Source organism: Eleutherodactylus coqui, chromosome 7 (genome assembly GCF_035609145.1).
Source record: "Eleutherodactylus coqui strain aEleCoq1 chromosome 7, aEleCoq1.hap1, whole genome shotgun sequence".
NCBI classification, from domain to species: Eukaryota; Metazoa; Chordata; class Amphibia; order Anura; family Eleutherodactylidae; genus Eleutherodactylus; species Eleutherodactylus coqui.
In genome coordinates this window covers 1,582,334-1,609,031 of record NC_089843.1, presented here as the reverse complement: position 1 = coordinate 1,609,031, position 26,698 = coordinate 1,582,334, and the positions used below count along the sequence as shown (strand labels likewise).

Below are 26,698 nucleotides of genomic sequence, written 5' to 3'. Positions count from 1 at the left end.
TATCGATGTTTTAAAATTGATATGTAGTTTTAGGATATTATATATGGATATTATTGAGATTTTGAAAATAATTTTATGATTGAATAATTTTTTCTGTATATATATAATTTTTTAATGTAGCAGGAATGTGTGTATATGTATGTATATATTCATGTATATATGTGTGTATATATTCATGTATATATGTATATATATATAATCTTTTAATGTAGCAGGAATGTATTGATAGTAATGGGATTCATGGGGTTAATAGTATGGTATATAAGAATTGAGTGATGGAGTTTTGTATAAACGTATAACATTGATATGTATAGGAAGGATGAGAAGGTATATGTCAGTTTGATTTATCTTTATAGTTTTAATATACTTCCCCTGTATATAAGCCATGATGGTTGTACTGAGATAGTTCTGGTGCATGTCGGAGGAATGCGTTCCATTACCATGGTAACACACCCTCCAGACTAGTACTATACGGTTGTATCCTGTGCGTTATGACGTTGGGACGGAGTGTGATCATGTGGCCATAATAGTCACATGACCGGCACGTCCGCACGGCAGGTTGCTGAGAAAAATCTCCATAGAGGTAATCCGGAAGTAGTAACTGTGAACCGGAAGTTCTCTATTCAACCCTCCGTTGGCCAGAAGTTACGAATCGGCGCTTCAGGCTACTACACAGAGGACATGCAGAGATGATTGGGTGGGTAAGGTTCATTATATGTATATAAGGATAAGAGATATATGTACATGTCACTTGAAAAAGTCGCCTTTATGCGACGAAACGCGTCGGACATATTTGTTAATAAAAGTTAGCTTTTTGTTTTTGTAAATCCCTTATTATTTGAGTTTAAAGGGAATCATTCTGGAGCGCTGGATCTTTTTGTTTTTTGCTTACTCCATTTATACTTAGTCGCACCCTGTCACAGGGGTGTGACCGATCCCTGCTTGCTCCATTTGGCATTGGCTTCCTGATCGTTTGATTGGTGAGAGGTGATTGCAGTATTTATACAACGTGTACCAGGACGTGGAGGTGTTAGGTGGAGGGCCCCTTTATAGTGGTCCATCCACCTACACCGGGTAAGTCCCCAGTTTTTTTTACTGTCTACATTTTGGAAATTGTACTCCAGCGGGTGGAGCGCCGTCCCTTATTGTTTTTTCACTATGTTAATTGAAGTTTCCATAAGGGAGACTTAATGGCTACCTCTGGAGATCGTGGTACAACAATGCTGCCATCTGTCAGTGGTCATCTCCAGCTGTAGGTCCGCTTCCCATCCCCTCATAAACATAAGCTTCTCCCCGGGCAGAGGTTGGTTTACCGTATTGTGTATATATATGAGAGCATTCCTCTCTGAGAAGGGTTCCTGGCACAGGAAGCTTCATGTGGGTATAAGTGGCATGGAGGCGGGATCTAAGGAGTGGATGAGGGGGAATATTTGATTAATTCTCAGATATTCCTGGGTAGGTGGTTTAAGTGTGGGTATAAACTGCTGTATAGTGTAAAGTTTAGATTTATTATAAAAATGTCGTAGGGTAGTTATCTGGTTACATGTCCGCCATTTAAAAGGCGCCAAGACTTGGTTTGGTGGAAACTGCAGCTTGGGGAGTATTGGTAGCATGGAGGAGATCCTTGAGGACAAGTTATACTTAAACCGGGCGCTTCTCCATAGCAAGAGGAAGTGGTATGAGAGTGGTCTCATATGTTGTAGTCCTGTAGACCAAGTCAGATATGCTGTGTTGTGTGGATACGTGCGATTTTCCCCTATATCCATCCATAGACTGCCTTTTGGGCCATCAGACCCCACTAGCCATTAGGCTGTTCGGCCACCTTATAACATTTGCCTATATTGGGCACTGACAGACCTCCCCGTCGTTTATGATTACTGTGTGTTTAATCCTCGCTCTCTTGTTGGCCATATAAACCTAAATATGTTGCGTAAAGTAGATCATGGAACGGGTGTTGGCAGACATCCGAAGAGCTACAACATACCTGGCATTAATTCTACCTATCCCATTTAGGCAGTTCAGGCGATAACCTCTTAGTTAGATCTGGGTAGCTCCACTTAGAGGGACTGTATCGAGGTAGTTGGATTAATGCCTGGATATGAGATATAATGAATTTTATGTTGATGTTTAGCAATTTCATTAAAGATTCTGGGTGTTAATAAAAGATTTTTCGGATTTATCAACGTTCACTCGGACGCCCGAGAGCTCGGACCAGGTGTCTGGTGTGGACCTCAGGTCTGGCCGTGATGTTAAGGGCTGGGAAAGGGTCAATAATAGATCGTCTGCAAATAGGCTTATTTCATATTCATTATTCCCCATCCAAATACCTTTTATATTGAGATGAATACGGATTGCCTCTGCCAGTGCTTCGATGGCCAGAGCAAATAGGGCTGGGTGAGAGGGCATCCCCGTCTGGTGCCCCTATTAATTTTTATGGGGGCTACCCTGGTGGATGGAAGTTGGAGTTCCCTCCAACAAGTCAGCCAGGGCTGCTGACCATCTCCGTCTCTGTTTTGGTAAACCTGTCAGGTTTAAGAGCCGTTCTGTCCAATTTCTGGGAGAATGGGAGATTATAATCTCCTGCCCAACTTAATTTTGCCGATGTATATTTTGCTGGTTTGTGGCTAAGGAGGAGCAGCGTGGGCAGAGGGTTTACTGAGGGGGCGTAGACCTTAATAAAGACTATTGGTTGGTCGTACAATGTGCCCAAGACCAGACAAAACCAACCCTCCTTATCTGTGAAACAGTCAGGACCCCTCTGTGTTTTGTAGGAGCAGAAGTGGAATCCAATCTCGTGTATTTAGGATGGAAGTATTTAGGTGAGGAGGACTGATAGAAGTGGATTTCTTGGATACAAATAACATCTGGGCGGCGTGTCCTATGGGATAAGAAGGCCTGTTTTATTTTTCGGGGGAAGTTGAATCCCCGTACATTATGGGAGATAATGTGGACCATGATTAACGGTAAGAGGTGTGATTGACCTAGTAAACCATGGTACGGTAACATCGTTAGGACTCTATTGATGATCTAACTAAGGGGAAATCAAACAAAAACCTGAGATTCGGGTACATTATAAATAAATAACATAGAACTTCAAGGTGGGCTGTAAAAACCCACTGACGATGACTGAAGACCTTCCCCAGTGATGGCTGTTCAGCAGTCATTTTAAGTGTGACAACCCGCGCTGGCCTCTTGCTTATGTCAACTTTGAGGCTTAGTTACATATACCCAGGGAAGAGGTTAGAAATCCCCCCCAACAGGGTATGACCATACTTCACGTCTTTCCCCACAGAACACTTCTAACATGGTAATGGAGCTTCCTGGTCTCAGGCTCCCCCACACCAGCACCCAATAATATACTGTGTTCAGAATACAGTGCCTTACATCGGCCTTCGGTGGCATATGTGCAATGGAATCCCCGGGAGGAGTGTCCACAGAAAGAAGGTCAGCAAGACAATACTTAACACAAACTTGGTTATTATAACATCTGAAAACTTATTCAGGTTCAGGGTTACCCGAGTCAAGTGACCTGTGAGGTTCTTCTCCCAACTCTACTCAGATCAGGTAGCCGTATCTGCTTGGGCCCGAGCATGGGCTGAGGTCGCTCCATTTCTTCTTCTAGCAGAGCCGGTCACAGACCAGGTTCGTCTTGGACGTGGAGGCAGAGCCCTTGGGATGGAAGTCGTTGGTTTTGGGATTTGTGCAATCTCCGCAGCTTGGTATGTCTCTTCCAACGTTTTTACTGAATTAGATCTGCCCTGCTGGTGGAAGAGGAGGGTGATCTGGTCTGATTTTATTGCGTGACTGATCATGACAAGCAGCACTCTTGCCAACCCCAAGGCTATTTTGGCAGGGTGTATATTAAATCGTCACTTTGATGTTTTTTTTTTTTAAGATTTCGAGTCAATCTTCTTGTGTGTCTGGGAAAAGAGAGAGCGAGACACAAATAATGTTCTCTCCCTTCTATGTAGACCGCGACATCTCCAGAAAGACTCCCCAAACCCCTGAAAAGCTTGAATAGGGACAAAACCATTTATTCTCAAATACCTTTACAGATAACGGCCCATTTGCACCCACAGATTATTGCTCAAACCTTGTTCAAACAAGCAAAAGTGAGCGGAAGGAAGCCATCGGGAACTTCCACTTGTCGTTGGTCGCAGAGTTTCAGCCTGCATAGAAATATTCGCTAGTTCGTTTGCTTGTTGTTGGGTTTAAACAGCAGAGTCGCTCAAACAACTTGCGGATCGGGGGGACTGCTTGTCCAGCCAAACACAAGGACTCATTCAAAAGCCAATCCACATGCTGCCTGGGTAGGCAATGTTTTTACTTCACACTAATCTTAAAACCGCCCACCTAGAGATTCATTCAAAAGTCAATCAACATACTTGTGCAACACCAGGGTTTTTCTTGGCATATATTCGCGCACCCACCTGAGCAAACAATCATCCACTTATCTTTACGTGTAAACACTCATCGTTTAAGATGAGAAAAGACTTGGGTCGTTTGTTAGTTCAAATGACAATCGATGCGTGTAAATGGGTCTCCACTTACACAGCTATATGTGACCCACTTATCTTATGCGTGTAAATGGGTCTCCACTCACAAAGCTATATGTGACCCACTTATCTTATGCGTGTAAATGGGTCTCCACTCACACAGCTATATGTGACCCACTTATTTCTTATGTGTGTAAAACGCACAGTAAAATATGTCAGGGTTCGAACCTGGGAACTCCGGTGCTCCAGGCGGCATCTCTCCCTGGTGAGCCGTTCAGATTGCTGGACAGATCCCCTGCCTAACCTTGTGATCCGTCACCATGGTGAAATTCTGCCCATAGAGATACGGCTGCAGTTTCTGCAGGGCCCACAGAATGGCTAAGCACCCTTTTTCTATGGTGGCATATGCACCTCTGTGGGCAGAAGCTTACAGCTCAGATATAGCACCGGGTGCTCCTTCCCGGCAGAGTTAACTTGACTTAGTACAGCACCTGGGCCATATGCGCTTGTGTCGGTCCACACTGCAAACCTACTGGTGAAGTCTGGTGCCTGCAGAACCGGAGAGTGGGACAGAGCAACCTTCAGGGCATGCATAGGAATGTTTACAATCAGTGGTCCAGTTCACTACCTGAGGCGTTTTTTTTCTTGGTCATGGGTATCTGCCAATACATTGGATAAGCATCGGACACCGTGATGGCATTCATCCTCCTGTAGTCCACGCAAAACCGGGTTGTTCGGTCCTCCTTTGGTACCAGGACTACAGGAGAGGCCCATTCTCTATGGGGCTTTTGGAAGATGCCCAGATGCAACATCTCCTCATTGTCCCGCTTCATATCCGCCTGCACCTCTGGGGAGACTTGTTGGTGGGCTGCCTAACGGGGGTGGTCCCCAGTGTTCACATGGTGAACTGTCAACTGGGTCCTCTCCAGTTTCCTTGTGAACGTAGGTATGAAGGGCAGCAGGACCTCTTGTAGCTGGGACCCCTGGTCCCTAGAGAGCTGCAGGTTGAAATATGCATCTTTGTTGGGTCTGCCCTCAAAAGTGGTGGCTAGCAGATCCACCACGGCCTCTCCCTCATCTGATGCAGAGGGTGGTTCCCCCGCAAGGTCCCTTAACACGCCCAGGCTGGCATCCAAATGCACAGTGGCCTGGAACTCCAGCCAGGAGGGAGGACAGGACCCTACGTGGCCCCTCCGGCGCAGGCTCTAAGCTGTTCCCCATCTGGCTTGCCTCTCTGGATGGGGAGGGAGAGGGCCCAGAAGGCAGAGAGGTCCCTGCGTTACGGACACTCTGGCTGCTTGTGAAAGCCAGTATGCCAGCTGGATTCTGGGGAGATAGCACCTCTCCGTATCCAGCCAGACATATTTCTAGTTCAATGTTGCTTACCGGTCGGCCTTCACCTGCCGCATCACATCATACGATGATACGTACAGGCTCTGACAGGACGCAGCTCATATTGCTACCATATCTTGGACCACTGTCCGTACTTATTACCAGGGGCATGGGAGGATCCTCAGTGACATGACACACGGGTGTTACATCACTGAGCTCCGCCATGTCATGAGATACCTCAACGTCATTAGGCTGCAGCAGCTCAGTGAGCTGGAGAGGGGTGCACACTACCTTCTCATTATTGTCGCTACACCCCTCTAGAGCATCACTGACCTCCGCAGGGTCACAGGTCACATTACATTTTTATCTACAGAAACATTGACGTTACCCGTGTACGTATCACCAGATCCTGGGCACTCAGCTGGCTCATACCAAGTCACTAAACGCCCGAGATCTGCCCCAACAATACATTGTAGGCAAGTCTTTATATAGCCCCACCTCCTGCTAACACCTCCTCGCACCCCAATCTAAGTAGACCCAGGCCATGGGCAGAGTGAAGATGGCGTTCCCCACCCCTTTAATGGTCTGGGTTTTCCTTGGGGGATAAGAGTTCAGGGCAGATGAGGGTCGTTTCTGCACCAGTGTCACGCAGCCCCACAGTCAAAGTCTTTCCCACAGTGACCGCTTGCATGTTATCCATGTCCTTACTACCACTGCCCACCTGCCAGGTAAATACCTGCGGCAGACCCAAGGGGCTTGGAAATGATAACAAACTGGTGGTGGCAGTGTGTATTTGTATGAGTATTTTAGAGCACTGGGGTGCGTTAGAACGGCTCAGGTGGATGATTTGAGCTTTCGCTTTACATGCATGCAGAAGCCCGGGAAAGCTGGGTACAAATCAGCCTGTTTTCTAATGACTTCAAGTTTGCAATACCGCTAGAGTGATCGATCGAGGCTCTGCTGTGACGGTTGGTAGCGGTGAGGCGCTTGTAGAGTCGAACAGTGAGTGCAATCAGAGACAGCGTTGGGATCGATAGGTATCGTCCCTTCTCCTCTCCCTCCTGTCTGGTATGTGACAAAATGTATATCCGAGACCTCTGTAGATGTGAGGAAGGAAGGGGGAATTAAAAATATGGAGGAGTTGCTATGGACAGTTGGGCAACACTTTATCAATATCATAATACTACAAGCGTCCTTTAAGAATATCAAGAGATCTCCATGAATATTTAGAAGACCTTTTCATCCCTTGGAAAAAAAGAGAACAAAGATTCAGGAGACATAATGATGAATCTGCGGGTCCAAAGAAGTCCAGCTTCTACCACATACAAATGACTCTAGACAGTAGGCAAACCCCGTTTATGGGGGCCAGATTAACACCTTTTTTGTTTTAGAGCCTGGCAAGAATCCACCACAGATCACGGAGTTCTAGATTATTTCACTGACTTGCACAGAAGCCCTCGGGCATCAGGTGTCCTGGACGAATTTCTGGGAAAAGGTGCTTTAGTGTTAGTCCCTGATCATACTCAAGTAGAAGGCTTCTATTACCAAATCTTTGCTAAACCCAACGAGAGAACAAGTGGTGTCTGATAGATTAAAGGAATCTCAACAAATGTCCTCAGAAGAAGAAATTCCAGATCAAGACCCTCAAGTCTGTAACATCAATTTTAAACCGACTCGTGCCCAAATTAGATTGAAGAAGTGCTTCGCTGCATACGCACATTCACAGATCTCACGGGAAGTTCCAAGGAGCTGCTCACTTCAAGAACAGTCAGATTCACCATCTGCATTTCACAGCCCTGTATTTCACAACGATCTCAGTGATTCTGGTGGCTTTTCTCCGGAAGCAGGGAATTTTTTTCATTCTGTATTTGTTCCTCAAGGCACCCTACCAGACACTTCATCAGAGTCACTTCAGAAGACTTTCAGTTGTCTTCAATAAAACGGGTCTCTGATATATTTCCAGAAACTAGAACTAGCCCCAACAGCATTATTCAAGTTCCTGTGTTCCTACATGGACTCAAGGGCTATGAAGTTGGTCCTGCCCCAAAAGAAGAGACTCTAGATTATGTCTTCAATCAATCAATTGATCCACAATCCCCAAAGGTCACTCGGAGCAATCATAAAAGGTCTGGGGATCCTAACCTCTACAATAAAAGCGGTTCCCTGGGCAAAGGCCCATTTCAAACCATTGCAGCTGTTCCTCCTCAGGGTATGGGAAAAAATATTTCCATCTCTTCCAGTTCACATGAGAAATGCTTTGAAATGGTGGCTTTTGGAAGTCAGCCTTTCTCAGGAAAGATCCTTTGCTCCCAGGAAACATCTTGTACCAACCATGGTTACTTCCAGATTTTGGCTCTGCTGCAGGGACACTGGGCTCAGGGTCTTTGGTCCAAAGGAGAGAGAATATTGTCCTTAAATACCCTGGAACACAGAGTCATCAGATTGACTTTAAGACTTTCACAGGAGTCTACAGAATGCTTTGATCAGAGTCCAGTCAGACAATCTAGTGTAAGTTTTCTATCTGAATAAGCAAAGACAAACAAGTCATGCCAGACCAGAGCCAGCATGGGTTTGCAACAAACAAGTCATGCCAGACGGATCTAATGTCCTTCTATGACAGAATCACCGACTGGGTTGATCAGGGAAATGCGGTGGATATAGTTTATCTTGACTTTAGTAAAGCATTTGACAAAGTATCTCATACTATATTTATTGAAAAAATGACCAAATCTGGGATTGACAAGACAACTGTTAGGTGGATTCACAACGGGCTGAGTGATCGTACTCAAAGAGCGGTCATAAATGGCTGCACATCCAAGTGAAGAATGTATCAAGTGGGACCACAAGGCTCTGTCCTAGGCCCAGTGGTGGTCAACATTGTTATAAATGATCTGGAGGAGGGAATTGTGGGAAACTGATCAAATGTGCCGATGACACAAAGCTAGGAGGGATAGCTAACACTAGGGAAGAGAGAGGGAGGATTCAAAAGCTTCAACTGTAGTCGGTAACTAACAGAATGGTATTTAACAAGGAAAAATACAAAGTCCTACATCTGGGCAAAAAAAGTGAAAAAAGCGCATACAGAATAGGAGGAATTGGGCTAAGCAGCAGCACATGTGAAAAAGACTTGGGTATACTAATAGATCATAGACTGAACATGAGTCAACAATGTGATGCAGCAGCCAAAAAGGCAAACACAATTCTGGGATGTATTAAGAGAAGCATAGAGTCTAGATCACGTGAGGTCATTATCCCCCTCTACTCTTCCTTAGTCAGACCTCATCTGGAATACTGCGTCCAGTTCTGGGCACCCCACTTTATAAAAAGACATAGACAAACTGGAGCAAGTCCAGAGAAGAGTCACCAAGATGGTGAGCGGTCTGCAAATCAGGCTAGAAGCAATGGGATGAAACTAAGAGGGGGGAGACACAGATTAGATATTAGACAGTAAGGGTGATCAATGAGTGGAACAGGTTACCATGGGAGGTGGGGAGTTCTCCTTCAATGGAAGTGTTCAAACAAAGGCATGGTCAAATATCTGTCTGGGATGATTTAGTGACTCCTGCACTGAGCAGGGGGTTGGACCCGATGACCCCGGAGGTCCTTTCCAACTCTACCATTCTATGATATCTTGGATATTTCTCAGGAGCTCTGAGGTGGTGATAACTGAGCTTTGTTAGGATTATATGGATCTCATCAGTGATTGTGGGCTCCAATTCCTGCATTGGGGAGGAAGTAGAGGCCTGCATAGAAAGGGCTGCAGTCCCAAGTATTTTCTGTCATTGATCAGTAATTTCCGGCCTGGGTTGGCAAATGTAACCTTTGGTCTTTTGATCTGGTCATTCTTAAATCTTGTAAAGTAAAAGCCAAAGTTCTAACAACAGCGCAGAATAACCAATATGCCATTTCACGCACCAGCCTTTACTCCGCTCAGCTGGACATGTTTATCAGGCTCAGCCTCACCAGTATGTCTCCCAGTTGTGACTATTCATGCCAGGAGGGACATTGTTGTAGCCGAGAGCTGAGAGGCAATCCTGAGAAATTGGGACTGTACCCTTGAAAAAACAACAAATGTTTCCCCGTGTGCTGCAGGAAGTTTATGGGAACTCAATCTGAGGATAAAGATAGGGAACAGCTTCATGATCAGTGGGGGGTCTGACCGTTGGAACCCCACTGCTCTTGAGAATGGGGTTCCTGTTGCGATAAAACGCCTTGGCTCCATTCATCTTAATTACAGTGCTAAAGACTGCCACGCTCTCATACTCAGCAGTGTCCTGCATTCGTATTGAAACTCAGGGAGCACTGGCCTGCTTGCATGACCACTGCTTCATGTGGAGGAACTTCAGGACCCCTGTTACAATTAGTGGGGGTCCTAGCAGTCAGACTCACAGTGATCATAAAGTTGTCCCCTATCCCGTGTATAGCAGATAACTTTAGAACTTGGCAGAACCCCTTTAAGCAAAAAAAATCAGGCTATACTTGTGTAATCAAATGAGGATGTTTTAAATGTTCCCTAAATACCGGCAGATGATCAGTACTCTGAGTAGGCTAGGCAACTGTAAGTACTTCTATGTTGGAGAGGAGAATGAGGTTGGGGTCAGGCATGGAGTGTGGAGAGAACTTAGCCTCTCCGGAATAGAATTACGCCTCCTAACATGACTGTCCTGTGGTTTTATGGGAAGTTGTCTGCAGGAGGCTGATGGTCTATAAGGTAGGAGAGAGTCTTCAGCTGTTGTCCCCGCTGGTCTGGTCATCACCCAGAAGTTGGGAGGAAGGATGTAAAGTTAGTCCTGGCGTTATCCCCCAGTTGGCCCGGGGCTCAGCCTGGACTTCACATATCAGTGGCCGGTGGGTGTAAGTCAGAGCAGGACGGGCTGATTGGGCGTAGATGAAGCAGATTACTGCAGATTCCGCTGTCGGTCAAGGCCTAGTATCCTGGATCACAGCGAGCGGCCATGGAGATCTGCTGGTGTCCTGAAGATACTGATGGCATCAGGTGGCCGGCGGCCTGTAGAGCTCGGCTGATGATGGTTCGGATCAGTTTCATGTCTGTGCGCCCAGGATGGAGGCAGATTGTAATGCTTCTTGCTGGGATATAGAACAGTGTGTGTGGAGCGCCTCCTGGTGCTGTGAAGTTAATAGCACAGTGTATCATCATAGCCCCGGGGGACATTAATGGCATCTATCTCAGTAGAGGCTACTTGGCTTAGAACGCTGAGAAACCACGTAAAATGTAAGATTGTGGTTGTTCTGCATCTAGACCGGACTGGGATAAGGCTGCGGCTGTAGTGCATCTAGACCGGACTGGGATAAGGCTGCGGCTGTAGTGCATCTAGACCGGACTGGGATAAGGCTGCGGCTGTAGGGCATCTAGACCGGACTGGGATAAGGCTGCGGCTGTAGTGCATCTAGACCGGACTGGGATAAGGCTGCGGCTGTAGTGCATCTAGACCGGACTGGGATAAGGCTGCGGCTGTAGTGCATCTAGCCCGGGCCGGACAAGGGATTATGGACATTCTACATGAGTATTCTGCTTGGGACTCCATTCTATGTGCTGCTACTGCTAGGGCAGATTCAGATCATCCATGTATTACATAGATGCTGCAGGGTTGATATGACTATGTCTTTTGGAATCAAACTCAACTGTTTGCCAGAGGTGTTGGTTGTGGCTCAATCCTGATGATTGGATGAGAACCTCTTTGAAGTAGAAGAGTCCAGTTTCTTTAGATTTGGGGACCCTGAAATTGACACACTGTAGCAGCATTTTAATGCATTGAATAGAATCTGATGACCGCTTTCCTGTAATCCTCCATGCATTGCTATGTCTTGATTTGCTGACTGTATTGCTCATTGTATGATAAAATATGGTTTGGTGAAATGCTTGTTCTGTCTTCCAGGTAACGACTGTATCAGAGCCTCTCATGGACATCACCTTTTATCACCCAATTATGAAATGGAATATGATCAATCACAGCCTGGCAAAAAAAGTGGCCATGGACTGGGCAAAATGTTTGTGTGTTTTGAATGTGGGAAACCTTTTAAAAGGAAATCTACTCTTTCCGTCCACAGGAGAATTCACATCGATCAGAGGCCATTTTCATGTTCAGAGTCCAGCAAATGCTTTACTAGGAAAGCTAATCTCACTGAACAGCAAACTATTCACACTGCGAAAAATCCGTATTCTCATCCAGAATGTGGGAAATATTTTAGCAGTAAATCATATCTAGCAAAACAATGGAGAAGTCACACAGCAGCGAAGCCGTATTCATGTCCAGAATGTGGGAAACATTTTAGACAGAAATCACAACTTGTTTTACACCAGAGAACTCACACAGGAGAGAAGCCGTATTCATGCTCAGAATGTGGAAGGTGTTTTACATTTAAATCAACTCTTGTTACCCATCAGAGAGTTCATACAGGAGAAAAGCCATATTCATGTACAGAATGTGGGAAATGCTTTACAGAAAGGTCAACTCTTGTTACACATCAAAGAGTTCATACCAGAGAGAAGCCGTTTCCGTGTCCAGAATGTGGTGAATGTTTTAAATATAAATCATATCTTGAAACACATAAGAGAAGTCACACAGGAGAGAAGCCTTATTCATGTTCAGAATGTGAAAAATGCTTTATTGATGCATCAAGTCTAGTTAAACATAAGAGAATTCACACAGGGGAAAAGCCGTTTTCATGTTCAGAATGTGACAAATCTTTTATAGATGCATCAAGTCGAGCTAAACACCAGAGAATTCACACAGGAGTGAAGCCTTTTTCATGTTCAGAATGTGGGAAATGTTTTAGAAATAAATCGCATCTTGTCAGACATCAGAGAACTCACACAGGAGAGAAGCCATATTCATGTTCGGAATGTGGGAAATGCTTCAGCAGAAAATCTGCTGTTGTTGTGCACAAGAGATGTCACACAGAAGCACAGCTGTATTCATGTTTAGAATGTGGGAAATGCTTCAGCAGGAAATCTGCTGCTGTTATACACAAGAGAATTCACACAGGAGGGAAGCTGCATTCATGTTCAGAATGTGGAAAAACTTTTAGACAGAAATCATATCTCATTAAACATCAAAAAACTCACACAGGAGAGAAGCCATATTCATGTTCAGAATGTGGGAAATGCTTTATAGATGCATCAAATCTAGCTAAACACAAGAGAATTCACACAGATGTGAAGCCTTTTACATGTTCAGAATGTGGGAAATGTTTCTTTACTAAAGCCAATCTAAAGCAACATCAGAAAATTCACACAGGAGAGAAGCCATATTCATGTTCAGAATGTGCAAAAAGTTTTAGACAGAAATCCTATCTCATTAAACATCAGAAAACTCACACAGGAGAGAAGCCGTATTCATGTTCAGAATGTGGGAAATGCTTTATAGATGCATCAAGTCTAGCTAAACATAAGAGAATTCACACAGATGTAAAGCCTTTTACATGTTCAGAATGTGGGAAACGTTTCTTTACTAATGCTAATCTGAAGGAACATCAGAGAATTCACACAGGAGAGAAACCGTATTCATGTTCAGAATGTGCAAAAAGTTTTAGACAGAAAACATGTCTCGTTAAACACCAGAAAACTCACACAGGAGAGAAGCCGTATTCATGCTCAGAATGTGGAAGGTGTTTTGCCTTTAAATTTTCTCTCCTGGTACATCTGAGAACTCACACTGAGGAGAAGCCACTTTCCTGTGCTGACTGTGAGAAATGTTTTACCCATAAAGCAAAATTTGCAGAACATCTAAGAAGTCACACAGGAGACTGTGGGAAATACATTACCCAGGAATCAGATCACTGTAAACATCAGAGACTTCACACAGGAGAGAAACCATTTTTATGCCCTAAATGTGGCATATGTTTTGACCACCAATCACATCTTCAGATACATGAGAGAAGTCACACAGGAGAGAAGCCATATTCTTGTTCAGAATGTGGAAAATGCTTCAGCCAGAAATCTGCTTTTGTTAAGCATGAGAGAACTCACATAGCAGAGAAGCCTTATTCATGTTTGGACTGTGGGAAATGCTTTCTGCACAAAGATTCTCTCGTGGAACATCTGAGATCTCACACAGGAGAGAAGACTTTTATATGTTCAGAATGTGGGGAACGTTTTATGCTTAAAGGCCATCTTGAGAGACATCAGAGAATTCACACAGGGGAGAAGTTATTTTCATGCATAGAATGTGGAAGCTGTTTTACACATAAATCAGATCTTGTGGAGCATCTCAGAAGTCACACAGGGGAGTAGCTGTTCAGGATGTGGAAATGTTTGTTTGCCAGAAATCAGGTGTTGTTAAACATTAGAGAAATCACACAGGAGAAGCCATATTCATGTTCAGAATGTGGGAAGCGTAGAGCTTCATTTTAGGACCTGCAGCCTCAGAATGCCTTCCAATGCCCAGTTACAATAGAGAAAACCAACAATCTTTTTTTTTTTATAATTTCTGTAATGACTATTGTGTTGATGGCCAGAGTCATCATCAATAACTCTCACCGGGACAGAGAATTCTAGTATGAAGAATATGGAGGATTTTTTGTGGAACAATTAGAAGAATTTTTCCCAGTAAATTGTTTCCTATAAAATAACTGCATTAATTTACAGAGGTCGTCCAGGAGTGCCAAATACTTAGATTGATCCATGGTGTCAGAATGTCCACTTCGGCCTAGTTCCAACACTTCATCAAAGGTGCTGTTTGACTCATTTTAATAACAAAGTGGGGGGGGGCTCAGTTATTTAGATGAGTCAAACAACCAGCCCCCTTCGTGATGTAACAGCTGTAGGGAGAGGGGTCACACCATGGAAGAAAGTGCCATAACCATCCTGGAAGTGGAGCTTCTGACACTGTGGGTCCATATAAGTATTTAGCATCCCCGACAACTCCTTTTAGAGACTATAGCTATACTTATAACAAACACTTATCTGCTGTGTGTATATATATATTTTTTTTTAAGGATTAGAATCTTGTATAAAAGTAAATACATTTAAAAACCATCCATACTGTCCTCACCATTCACTGCTGCCCCCATTCTGACTGTTCCCTGTTCTCCTATCGGTCTATGCTTTCTAGACACGAAGAAGGTCTGCTAGGATCTCCCACCATGAACCCATCCTAACCGTGTAGATGTGCGATCTGTAGACAAGTATAAACATACCTTTCTATCTCTTTCTAACTACTGCACCCCCACCCCCCATAGAAATTAACATTTCTAGAAGAGTATTATATACAAAATCAGCTTCAAACTACACGATGGGACAGCCTTGTGCTCGGACCGTTCTGGCTCTCTCCCTTTGTTCCTTACAAATCCCACCCATTCCCAAATAATGGTTCCCACTCCCGTGCATGTACCACACATAAAGGACTAGACACATGGAATGATTTGCCCTGCTGTGGACTCCGGCCCTGACATCACCGCGCATGCGCCTAGTCCTGGAGCTGCAGTACGCACATACCGCTTTTCCCCGGAAGTAAAACCTACCCTAAAAATAAGCCCTACCCTGGTTTTCAGGGGAGGTTTGAAATATAAGCCCTAGATAAAGTACATGAAAAAAAAAAACATCAATACTCACCTCGCCCGCGAAGTCCAAGTCTCTCGTGAAGGTCCCTGGCGCTGCGGCAAGCGGCCGTGTCCTCCGTGCTGAGATATCCTCTTCTTTCTGGGGACGGGGCCTGTGATTGGATTAAGCGCCAGCCAATCAGAGCTGGCGTTCGATCATTCACGGCCATTCTGTGAATGACCACTGAATGGTTCATCGAGCCCTGGCACTGATTGGCTGGCACTCGACTCAATTATAGCGCTCGCTTTTCTGGAGGTGGGATATTTAGACCCGTTACCAAAAAAAAAAGAGGATATCTCAGTGCGGAAGCCACTGCAGACTGCCGCATCGCCACAGGAGACCAGCTGCGCGAGGCACCGGGATGCCACGGACCAGGTGAGTATAAGCCCCCACCCCCCTAAAAATAAGACACTGTGCCTCTTTTGCAGCAAAAATTAATATAAGACCGTGTCTTATTTTCAGGGAAACATGGTAGGAGTTGGAAGCAATGGTGGTGGGCTGAGCGGCTGTCTTGGCAGCTGCAGGCCTCTAGATCCACCATCGTAGTACAGGGTGTGATAGGTTGACAGTGCAGGCGCAGGTCCCTGTGTGAGGGAAAAACTCCCATCAGTATGTCATCTGGCGTCCAAATTGTAAAGAGTACTCATGATTGTTTAAGTTATACCGATCGGTAGGAAGAGACAGACCGTACATGTGCATTGCTCATGTACAATTCATCTACTTCCATTTATTGACTTTACACGAGGTCTTTTATAGACCTATCATATAATTAAACTGATGTTGATTCTGAGCCAAACATTACATATCTGTTTACATCATTCAATAATGCCACATAATGGTTCAAAGTCTATTCAAAACTTTCCATTCTTTAGTCCTGTAATTTTCCCTAAGACCTGCTAAACATCATAATGATTTAGCATATTCATTTATCAATACAGGTTTGTCTTTATTTTGAGGTAATTTATTGGTTATATCAGCAATAGTCTGGTGTTAATTGGTTTCTTATCTTTTAAGGTGTGTACCTTAAACCATCGCCTGACTAATCACCAGCTAGGGTTTATTGCTGGTTAAGTTCAAGCTGACCTTCCACCAAGGCCTAACGTTTTATACAAGAAATGATTTCTCTATAACAGTAGAACCTAGAATAATATCACAAAAGCTGGGGTCCTGGGTAATTTCCCCCACAATCCCCCCTTTTTATAATAGTCCATGCGAGGAGACGTTGTGGTACTTCAAGGAGGGTGAAGCCCTCCGAGCCGGACTTTTCCCAATTTTCTCTTCTTGCTTCAGGCCGGGTTCCCACCGATACGGCTCCTCAAGATGACTGTTTAAAAATTCATTGAAGATACTAGTAAAATCGTAAGTCCTTCATTATTTTCCTTGATAATTATTTTCTTTGATGATCAAGATGGCTCTTTTTGATTCGTGCATGTTCGTAGTTTTGCATTGCTTGATTCCTCAGATATGAACAAACAAACATAAGTGTTAGTTCTTATATAAACGTGACATTTCTATGTTATTCCCATAATAGGGAGGTCTTCTTTTTGGTACATACTTCAAACACATAGTCACCAAATTTGGGATACATTGTATGGAGCAGCAAATCAGTATTAGTCCTCCGATTATCATTGCAAATATCAAGAATATTCTCTTTATCCAGCTCAGGCTGAACCATGAAAATAACCAATTGAACCATCCCTGATCCACATCTTGTCTTATGCTATTGGATATTTCTTTCAATGTGTCAATCTTCTGATGTATTGATTCTGAATGATCCGAGAGGTCGAAACAACACATCCCCTCGAATCTTCACACCCATGATTTAGTGTCAACAATAGGTAATCTATAGTGGCTCTATTCTGCAGGGCGGCCTTTCTTACTCCTTGCACATCTAATAGGAGGAGGTCTAAGGCTTGAGAGGTAGTATTTAAGCCTTTTTCTAAATCACAAGCTATTCCATTTATGACTCTTCCATTATACACGGCTAGTCCCCAAACTCCCACTATAGAGAATCCTAACGCCTTTACTTCAGTGTCGCTAAGGAGGGTTGGTGGACCCTCACAGCTCTCATCTATCCCTTTTATTTCCCTTGTTTCTCTCTTTCGTTCTTCTGGTTTCTAATACATAAAAATACTCATTCGGGACAGTGTACATGGTCCTCCTGTGACATTTGCTGGAATATATGTATAAGTGAGATTTCCACATGATAAAACCCAACCAGTTGGTAATCTAACATGTCGAAAATGATTGGAGCTTCTAACAATCCCTTTACAGTGCATTTCATTTGTTACCTCCTTACATTGATTTACCGTACGACTACAGGGTATTTGGGAATCATCAATAGCCTGTATGGGGTGTGCTTCAATTTGCTGACCTTTCCCAATTTCCTCAGGGTCACAAGTGAAATTATAACACACCTCGGCCTCAGCCACATTCTGAGACTTAGTCATATTAGTCCATTCAGTATGTTCTATTTCCCTACAGTCCGGACAGTATTCATACTAATTTAAGAAAGTGTTCATGTTGGTTACATCGGATTCTTCTACTAAACTATCATTATGTATTGCTGTAAATATATTTCTGAGCACTTTCACAGGTGTGGGATCTGATAACAAGCATGTAAAATATCATTTCCACTTGTCAAATTAGGCATACACATACTTGGAATATTTAATACATCTCTTGCCTAATATTCCCACATATTAGGATGCCCTTCCGTCTATACGGACCATCTCCTTCCCACCTTTGTCATTTCATTTGGTTTCCAATACCACAATATACCTGTAAGACAGATTGCAATATACGCTAAGGAACTTAAGATACGCATACTCCCCTGGTATCTGGACCTTTTACAGTGTGAAGCGTGTATCCAGTTTGGTTTCCTTCTAGTTTTACTGAAGTAGAGGTGGTCAGGAGAACTTGGAAGGGACCATCAAATCGTGGTTCCAATGTTTTTGCTCACGTGTCTTTTTATCACTAACCAATCACCAGGCTGCAATTCATGTGTACCTTGAAGAGAGTATAGATCTGCAATGAAAAAGAACACTTGGTCGTGTGTTACTTTAAGTTTCTTACTTAGGGGATAACATAATTTCTTAGGGTGCCATATTGCAGTTGTGGGAAATTCAGTCCCAGTCTTGGCACACTTCCAAACAAAATTTCACAAGGAGACAAGCCTGTTTTCTTGTTAGGGACATATCTTACAGAGAGGAGGGCCAAAGGCAAACACTCAGTCCAGGGTTTGCCAGTCTCCCTCATGGCCTTCTGCATTTTTAATTTCAGGGTGCCATTCAGCCTTTCCACCTTACCACTACTCTGTGGGTGGTATGGAGTGTGAAAGGCCTGAGTGATGCCCAAAGCTGACATTATGTGTTTCATTATCTCTCCGTAAAGTGGGTACCTCTATCTGATTCGATCACCTCAGGTACCCCATATCTTACAGATTATCTCGTTCATCAGTTTCTTTGCGGTCACTCAGTTGCTGAATTGACCGGATAGCCTCACACCACCCCAACATGTCCACACATACCAACACAAATTCATACTTGCCTACACGGGGCAGTTGAATGTAGTCAATTTGCAGTCTCTGAAACAGGTAGAGTGGTCTAGGTGGGTGTTTCTGAGGTACTTTGACTTTTTACCCAGGATTGCTTTACGGCACAAACCATGCAAAATTGGACAAATGATGCGGCAGCTACAGAAAAACCAGGGGCCAACCAGAATTTCTCTAACGTTGCAACCATTGCTGTTCTTGATAGATGCGTTCTTCCATGAATCAGCTGGGCCATCATAGGGAACAAGGCACGTGGGAGGCAAGTTCTGGTAACAGTTCTCCATATGCCGTCATCTTCCTTGGCCCCAGCTTTCGTCCACTTGTCTGTTTCTTCTTTGCTGACTTGTATTGAGAAAGTCTTAATAATGTCCATATCAGATGAAACAGGTTTCCCTGTGTCTGCTTTAGAACCAAATGTCTCTCTTGTGACTGGGTCGGGGTCTGTATGCTGCGTAGCAAAAACCCCTTTTCTTCTTTCTTTTCCATGGTTGTATCTTATCTGGCCATAGCAGGGCCTCCATTAATTCTTCACTGCTGCACCATTCTTAATAGGTTGTCCAGCAGAAGTTAAAAATTGTCTGGCCTTCCATATTGGGCCGTAATCATGAGCAATGCCGAAAGCATACCTGGGGTCAGTGTACACGTTAGCGGTCTTACCTGTGGCCACTCTACACGCCTCTGTGAGTGCTTTTACTTCCGCTTCTTGTGCTGAGACATGCGGAGGCAGAGGTTCTGCTTTTACTGTGTCATGTTGTGTCACGACTGCATAACCGGAGTGGAATCGGCCATCTTCACCCTGATAACGAGAACCGTCTACAAAAAGTTCAAAATCAGGATTATCTAATGGTTTTTCAACAACATTTTCAAAACCTGCTGTTTCTTGTTACATCAATTCTATGCAATCATGAAACAGCAGGTTTTGAAATATAGTACAAGCGATTGCACAGTAATGCCCCACTCTGGAGCTAAAAAATAAATGTAAATATATAAGATAAATTAAAGGGATTTTCCAGGACTTAGGGTAAAACCTCTATGCTTGTGGAACTGTGTAAATTAAATAAGCAGTACTCCGCTCCTTCAGTAGCTGCCTGGGCAGTGCTGGAGCACCGGCCTCCACCACGCCAGAGCTAGAAGAGGCCAGCTGTGCGCATATACCAGTCATTGTGCACCTGACTGCTCAGCCAATCACAAGCTTCAGGGGTCATGTTGTTCCCAGCAGAATGACTGCTGAAACCTGTGATTGAATGATCATGTGAGCGTGATGGCAACGGCCTTCTTCCAGGTTCAGTCTGTGCCGAACCACAAGTCCCCCATTCTGGGCCACAAAGGGAGACACCTCTTTATTAACTCACTCGTGCCTCTTTTAGCCTATCTATGGAGTGAGTGTGATTCTACTGAGGGTGGACAATCATCACCAAGAATACCAGCATGACATCGGGGACAACGACCACAAGTACATTAGAAATGTAATGTCTCGGACTAAGTCCCTGGAGAAGTGCTCACTCGGTCATTGCCCCCGATGGGCAGCACTAAAATGTTTAATGCTCAGTCAAATGTGGGGTAAAAATGTAGCTCCAACTGAACATCTCTCCAAAGAAGCCCCAAACTAGCCAGCACATGCCCAGCTCGCTCCCAGTTATACCTCTGCCTGCAGGGCGCCCAGTACACGTTTAAATGCTCTAAATCCATGGGACATGTTCATGGAGCTGCAGGAGAAACTGCGATGGAGGAGAGAGGCAAAATCACCCCACGACCCCAAAAGAAGCCAAAGAGCTGATAAGGTACCCACACACATAGGATGACAATCTGCTAGATTCCCAATGTCTGCCCCAAGCTGCTTGACCACACTTTCCAGTAACACCCCATCCCCGCTACTTCTAAGGGTGTGACATGCAAACCTCCATCCTACATGTACATATGAGAGAACATGCGCCTTATGTGTAGGGCGTCCAAACCTCTGGGAACATACACAGCCGACTGCCCTCACCCATGAGGTTGGGTGGAACACAACACTTTTGGCAGCAGTGATGAGTAAACCAAACCCGTCGAGCCCGAATTCAGGTCAAATCTTATAAAAAGTTTGGTTCTGCATGAACCGAAATCCCACGCTGTTCATGGTGGCAAAACCAAGATGGCAGCTGCCACATGACAGCAGGAAAGAGCACATGATCTCTGGGTAGCCCACAATGCCTGAAAACTGCCAGGCATTCAGGAGAAAGGCTAGGGTGCTATTCTGAAAGGCTGAACACATCAGCAGCCATTTTAGTCACATAAGAAGCGCTGAAGGGATCTGTGAGGGTAAAGGTCACAATATATCAGCAGGAAGCATGGGAGCATTCTGTGTGCGGTACTGGGCACCGGAGTGTTGTGTATATGGTACTGGGCACTGGAGCACTGTGTGTATGGCACAGGGATTCAGAGCAGAGTGCTGTGTTTATAGCACGGGGTGCCAGGGCGATGTGTGTATGGCATGGGGCTGGGGCGCCGTGTGTATGGTACTGGGCACCAGAGTGCTGTGTGTATGGTACAGGGTGCCGGGGCAGTGTGTGTATGGCATGAGGGGCCAGGGCGATGTGTGTATGATACTGGGCACCAGAGTGCTGTGTGTATGGCATGGGGAGCCGGGGCGCTGTGTGTATGGCACGGGGTGCCGGGGCGCTGTGTGTATGGTACTGCGCACCGGGGCATTCTCTGTGTATGGTACTGGGCACCGGAGCGCTGTGTGTATGGCATGGGGATTCCGATTCAGAGTACTGTGTATATGGCATTGGGTGCCGGGGTGGTGTGTATGGCATGAGGATTCAGAGCAGAGTGCTGTGTGTATAGTATGGGGTGCCAGGGCGCTGTGTGTATGGCATGGGGATTCAAAGCAGAGTACTGTGTGTATGGTATTGGGCACCAGAGCGCTGTGTGTATGGTACTGGGCACCGCAGCATTCTGGGTGAGGTACTGGGCACCAGAGCGCTGTGTATAGCATGGGGATTCAGAGCAGAGTGTTATGTGTATTGTATGGGGTGTTGTCCATCACCTGGCTGGATATACAAGGGTACAATGGAGGTGCTGCCCGCCAGACGTGTACCTGTACAAGACAGGTCAAGGAGTACACGGTGAAAGTGAAAGAAAAATGGTTCAAGGCGCCACGACTCCAAAAAGTGATGATGATGGTGCAATATGACATTTTGTTTATAACCAGCAGAGGACATCCCTCTTCTTCAGTAAATGCTGGGGCATTACATGCTACAGTGCATAGAAGAATATAGAAGTATGGATACAATGAAAAGGAAGTAGATGATAAGAGGTGGGAAGAAAACACAAAATAAAGTAGTCGTAATAATGAGAATAATAGGGGGCGTGGCTTGACGAGCGGCGGGAAAGTTGCAGGAGAGAGAGCTCCGCTGCATACCCTCTCCTTTTGGCCCATACCTGTGGGAGAAATCGTTGGAGAAGCCTGAGAGACGGACAGCAAAGAGTCCCAAGACAGGAGGAACATTTTGAGCCGTTCCGGTCCCGGAACGCTGTGAGGCCTACTTACCCCGAGGAAGCCGCGGGCTAAAGTGCCGAACGCCATCAGCCAGAAGTGGGTCCCAAGCCTCCCGGAAGCCAGAGCGGCTAAAAAGAAAGGAGCGGAGACCTCCGCCACGACAGAGACGGACCCACCGGACACGGAGATACGGAGAGGAAGCAGCGGCCGGCAGAACACGAGAATCCGGAGGTAGGACACCGCGGTGAGGGGGGAGGCCAGGCCCTAGATAGCAGCGGCAGCCCGGAGAAGATGCGGGGACCCGCGACTTCGGGATAAAGTGCTGGTAAGACCTGGACCCCCCCCCCCCCCGTTCCCCACCCTAAGCACGGCAGGGAACCCCCCAATACAGCCATATAGGCCTGAGAGCCTGATAGGACGCTGAGCCCCTGTGACACCTCGGCCCTGCATAGGCCAAATATCTCTCAGATAGGAGAGACCTGAGAAAAGGGACTGCAAGGAATCCCCCCACTAATGCAAAAGTGATATAACTGGGGAGAACGCAGGGAGGAATAAATCTTCTCGGCATCTTAAGGAAGTAAAGGCACAGTTAAGCGCTGGGAAAGAACATTTCTGCACCATCTGCAAGTGAAGCCTACTCAATTCTCAGCACAGCTGCACTGTCATACTGAACCTACCTGCTGCGCCACAAATCTTGGCCCTGTGCTAAAATTCTCATCGGCGCATACCCTCTTCTACATAGCACAAAAGTCCCCGAGCCGAGAAGGAAAGTCCCCCCGCCGGGAGGAAACTCACAGCGTCCCCTGCAGCTGAAAATATATGACGTCCTGAGGGACCCACCGGACTTCCTAACCCCGAACAGCCCCCTCTCCATCACCGCCTACCACCAATAGGCTTGTTAGTCCGCAACTCAGACTAAACTACGAACATATAGGATACTCTGAGGAACCCTTTAACTCCGTATATCCTACTCCTCACCTTATCTTGCCCCTGACGTTCTCGGCGGTACTAGACCTAGACCAAACCAAAGAAGATTCTCTCGGCAGATATAACCCTCACCTAACTAATCTTCCAGAACATCACAGGAAGAACCTCGGCACACAATGGAATAGCATGATTGATTAACGTAGCTCCAACCGCCATATACGGCTCCAAAACAGCTCATAGCAAGACCACTCAGCACCAATGAGTATCTAAAGATCTCCAAGTATCCTGACTACATCTTCCAACGCTGTCCAAAAACAACTCTCCCTCTGGCAAGAACTATTCATCGTGCATATTCAGGCACTGTTTTTTTTTCTCCACGATGGTTAAGCGCCTTACTAAAACGACTGTCCCAAGGAGACTCTCAGAGTTCTTCCCCCCTGGCCCCCGGAACAACAGAAACAAGCCTGCTACTCCTCACCCAAAGAACCTTGGAACCGAAGAAACACCTATTACGCAAAGCCCCACAGCTCCATCACAGAGCTCCTCTCCAGGCTCTCTTCCGCCTACTCTGTGCAGCCCCCCCCCCCTCCAGAGGCGGCGGCAAAAGAAATGCTCAAGAACCCTCTCCAACCTCTCCCTCCTCTAAGGGCCCCGTAGCAAAGAAAGGCCAAAACAGCAAAACACAAGAATCTCCTTTTTGGACAGATCCGATCAACAATCTACAAGCATACCCAGACTCGGAGAGCCCCTTAACTATAAATGCTCTGAAGAACATGCTGATATTGTTACAAAAAGACATTTCCAAAGATATTCAAAACCTTTCTGGACAATCGAACAAAAACTGGGAGAATTTACTACAGCCCACAACGAGCTAGTAGATTCCCATGGTAATCTAGAAAAAGAAGTAGCCCGCTTGCGAGAAAAGGTCACAGACTTAGAAGACCGATCCAGAAGGAACAATCTCAAATTCAGAGGAATCCCGGAGGCTGCCCCCCCCCCCGACATTCCACAATATTTACTTAAAATGCTCCAGACGCTCCTCCTGGATCTCCCCGAAATGGAATATGCGATCAACAGAGCGCACAGGATCCCGAAAGCCCGCTCCGTCCCCGAATCCGCACCAAGAGATATTCTGGCAAGGATCCACTTCTACAAAATCAAAGAAGAAATCCTATCTGTTGGAAGACGTAGAGGAACATTACCGGCCCCATACGAAAATGTACAAATATTCCCAGATCTCTCGGCTGCTACTCTGCAGTCATGAAGGCAATTCGCAGAAGTCCCATCAGCTGTACGAGAGGCCCACATCAAATATAGATGGGGATTCCCAACCAAGCTACTGATTTCCAGAAATGGAACTATTCATGTTGCAACCTCAGTTGAGGAAGGTGTTTCTCTTCTGAAACAATGGGAAGTTCCTACTCTTTGGAAGTCCCCGAGGACGGCGGGGAGCCCCCCTCCTAGAGTTGAACAAGACTAGCAGATAGCAGATAAGCGCGGCAGACATGCATAACCTGGTGCTTTAAAGGGCTCCGGCCCTTTTCTATCTTCCTCCTTTATGGAGCCCAAAGCGGGTGGTGTGGAATGCTATCCCCCCCCCAATGTTCAGTCACCCAGTGCATATCGGCACTGGATGAACAATATTTTGACTCTGTTAAATGTTGAAGTTTATTCTTATGTTGAACCTAGTTATAAAATTTTTTCCAGGAGGTCCTTTCCCCAACCCTCCGCTACACCTAATATTCCAAGACGACACGACAGTCTAGCCCATGAACCTCCCATCAGATATGCCTATTAATATTTCATCCTTAAATGTAAAAGGTCTGAACAGTCCCTATAAACGCAGCATGCTTTGGAGACAGGCTCTTAAATTCTACTCGGATGTTTTCTTCGCTCAGGAGACACATTTCCTGAGGGACAAACACCCCCCTTGTAACCACCCTAAATTCCCAAACCTTTTCCTGGCATCTAATGGGGAGAAAAAGAAAAGAGGAGTAATGATAGCCATAAGTCAAAAAGTATCATTTTCCCAAAGGAATCTATATGCAGATCCAGCTGGCCGTTTTCTAATACTAGTGTGCGAGATTAACGCGTCCATTTACACCTTCGTAAATGTCTATTTGCCCCCCAAACGACAAGCAAAATTTTTTAACCCCTTAATGACCAATGACGTACCTGGTACGTCATGGAGCGTCGGGGTATGTATGAAGAGAGGTTGCGATGCAACCTCTCTTCATACAGTGCGGGCATCAGCTGTTTATAACAGCTGACATCCGCGGGCAATAGCCGCGAGCGGCCGCGCGGCCGATCGCGGCTATTAACCATTTAAATGACAGCGGCATTTAAATCCCCCGAACGATGTTCTGGGGTCCCGCACGGCCCCCTCGCGGTGAGATCGGGAGAGCCGTGCATGTGTCATGGCAGCCGGGGGCCTAATGAAAGGCCCCAGGGCTGCCTTAGCAGACTGCCTATCAAGCCGTCCCCGTGGGGTGGCTTCATAGGCTGCCGGTCAAAAAGCAGTATGACGTAATGCTATAGCATTACGTCATACTGCAGGAGCGATCAAAGCATCGCATCTTAAAGTCCCCCAGGGGGACTTCAAAGTAAAGTAAAAAAAAAAATCAATAAAGTTTTTTTTTAATTGAAAAAAAAAAAAGTTGTAAAAGTTTAAATCACCCCCCTTTTGCCATATCTATTATTAAAAAATCTAAATAATAAATTAAAAATATGTATTTGGTATCGCCGCATCCGTAAAAGTCCGAACTATCAAAGTACCACATAATTTTTCCCGCACGGTGAACGTCGTTCGAAAAAAGAAATGAAGAACGCCAGAAATGCATTTTTTTAGTTACCCTGTCTCCCAGAAAAAAACGCAATAAAAAGCGATCAAAAGTCGTATGTATTCCAAAACGGTACTATCAGAAACTACAGGACATCCCGCAAAAAATGAAACCTTGCTCAACTACGTCGACGGAAAAATAAAAAAGTTATTGCGCGCACAAAATGACCGCAGAAAATAATTGAAAAAAATGTTATGAGTATAGTAAAAAAAAACCTATACAAGTTTGGCATCGTAGTAATCGTACCGACCCATAGAATAAAGTTATCAGGTCGTTTTTGTTGCCATTTGTGCGCCGTAGAAGCAAGACGCACTAAAAGATGGCAAAATGTCATTTTTTTTTTCATTTTACTCCACTTAGAATTTTTTAAAAGTTTTTCAGTACATTATATGGTACTTTAAATAGCACCATTGAAAAATACAACTCGTCCCGCAAAAAACAATAAGCCCTCATACAGCGACGTGGATGGATAAATAAAGGAGTTATGATTTTTTTAAAGGGGGGAGG

At 45.2% G+C, this 26,698-nt stretch overlaps 2 protein-coding genes across 8 annotated transcripts in view; one reads left to right on the top strand and one right to left on the bottom strand.

Moving 5' to 3' along the window:
• LOC136572291 (zinc finger protein 420-like) overlaps positions 1-14,826 on the top strand; it is a 66,315-nt gene extending 51,489 nt beyond the window's left edge. For all 5 annotated transcript variants that reach the window (XM_066572735.1, XM_066572737.1, XM_066572736.1 and 2 more), the window contains one exon: positions 11,726-14,826. In XM_066572735.1, the coding sequence (XP_066428832.1) occupies positions 11,726-14,082 (2,357 nt within the window). In that variant the 3' untranslated portion in view covers positions 14,083-14,826. The remainder of the gene's footprint in view (positions 1-11,725) is intronic.
• Positions 1-26,698, bottom strand: part of LOC136572292 (zinc finger protein 850-like) — a 722,303-nt gene that overhangs the window by 151,272 nt on the left and 544,333 nt on the right. The window lies entirely within an intron of this gene.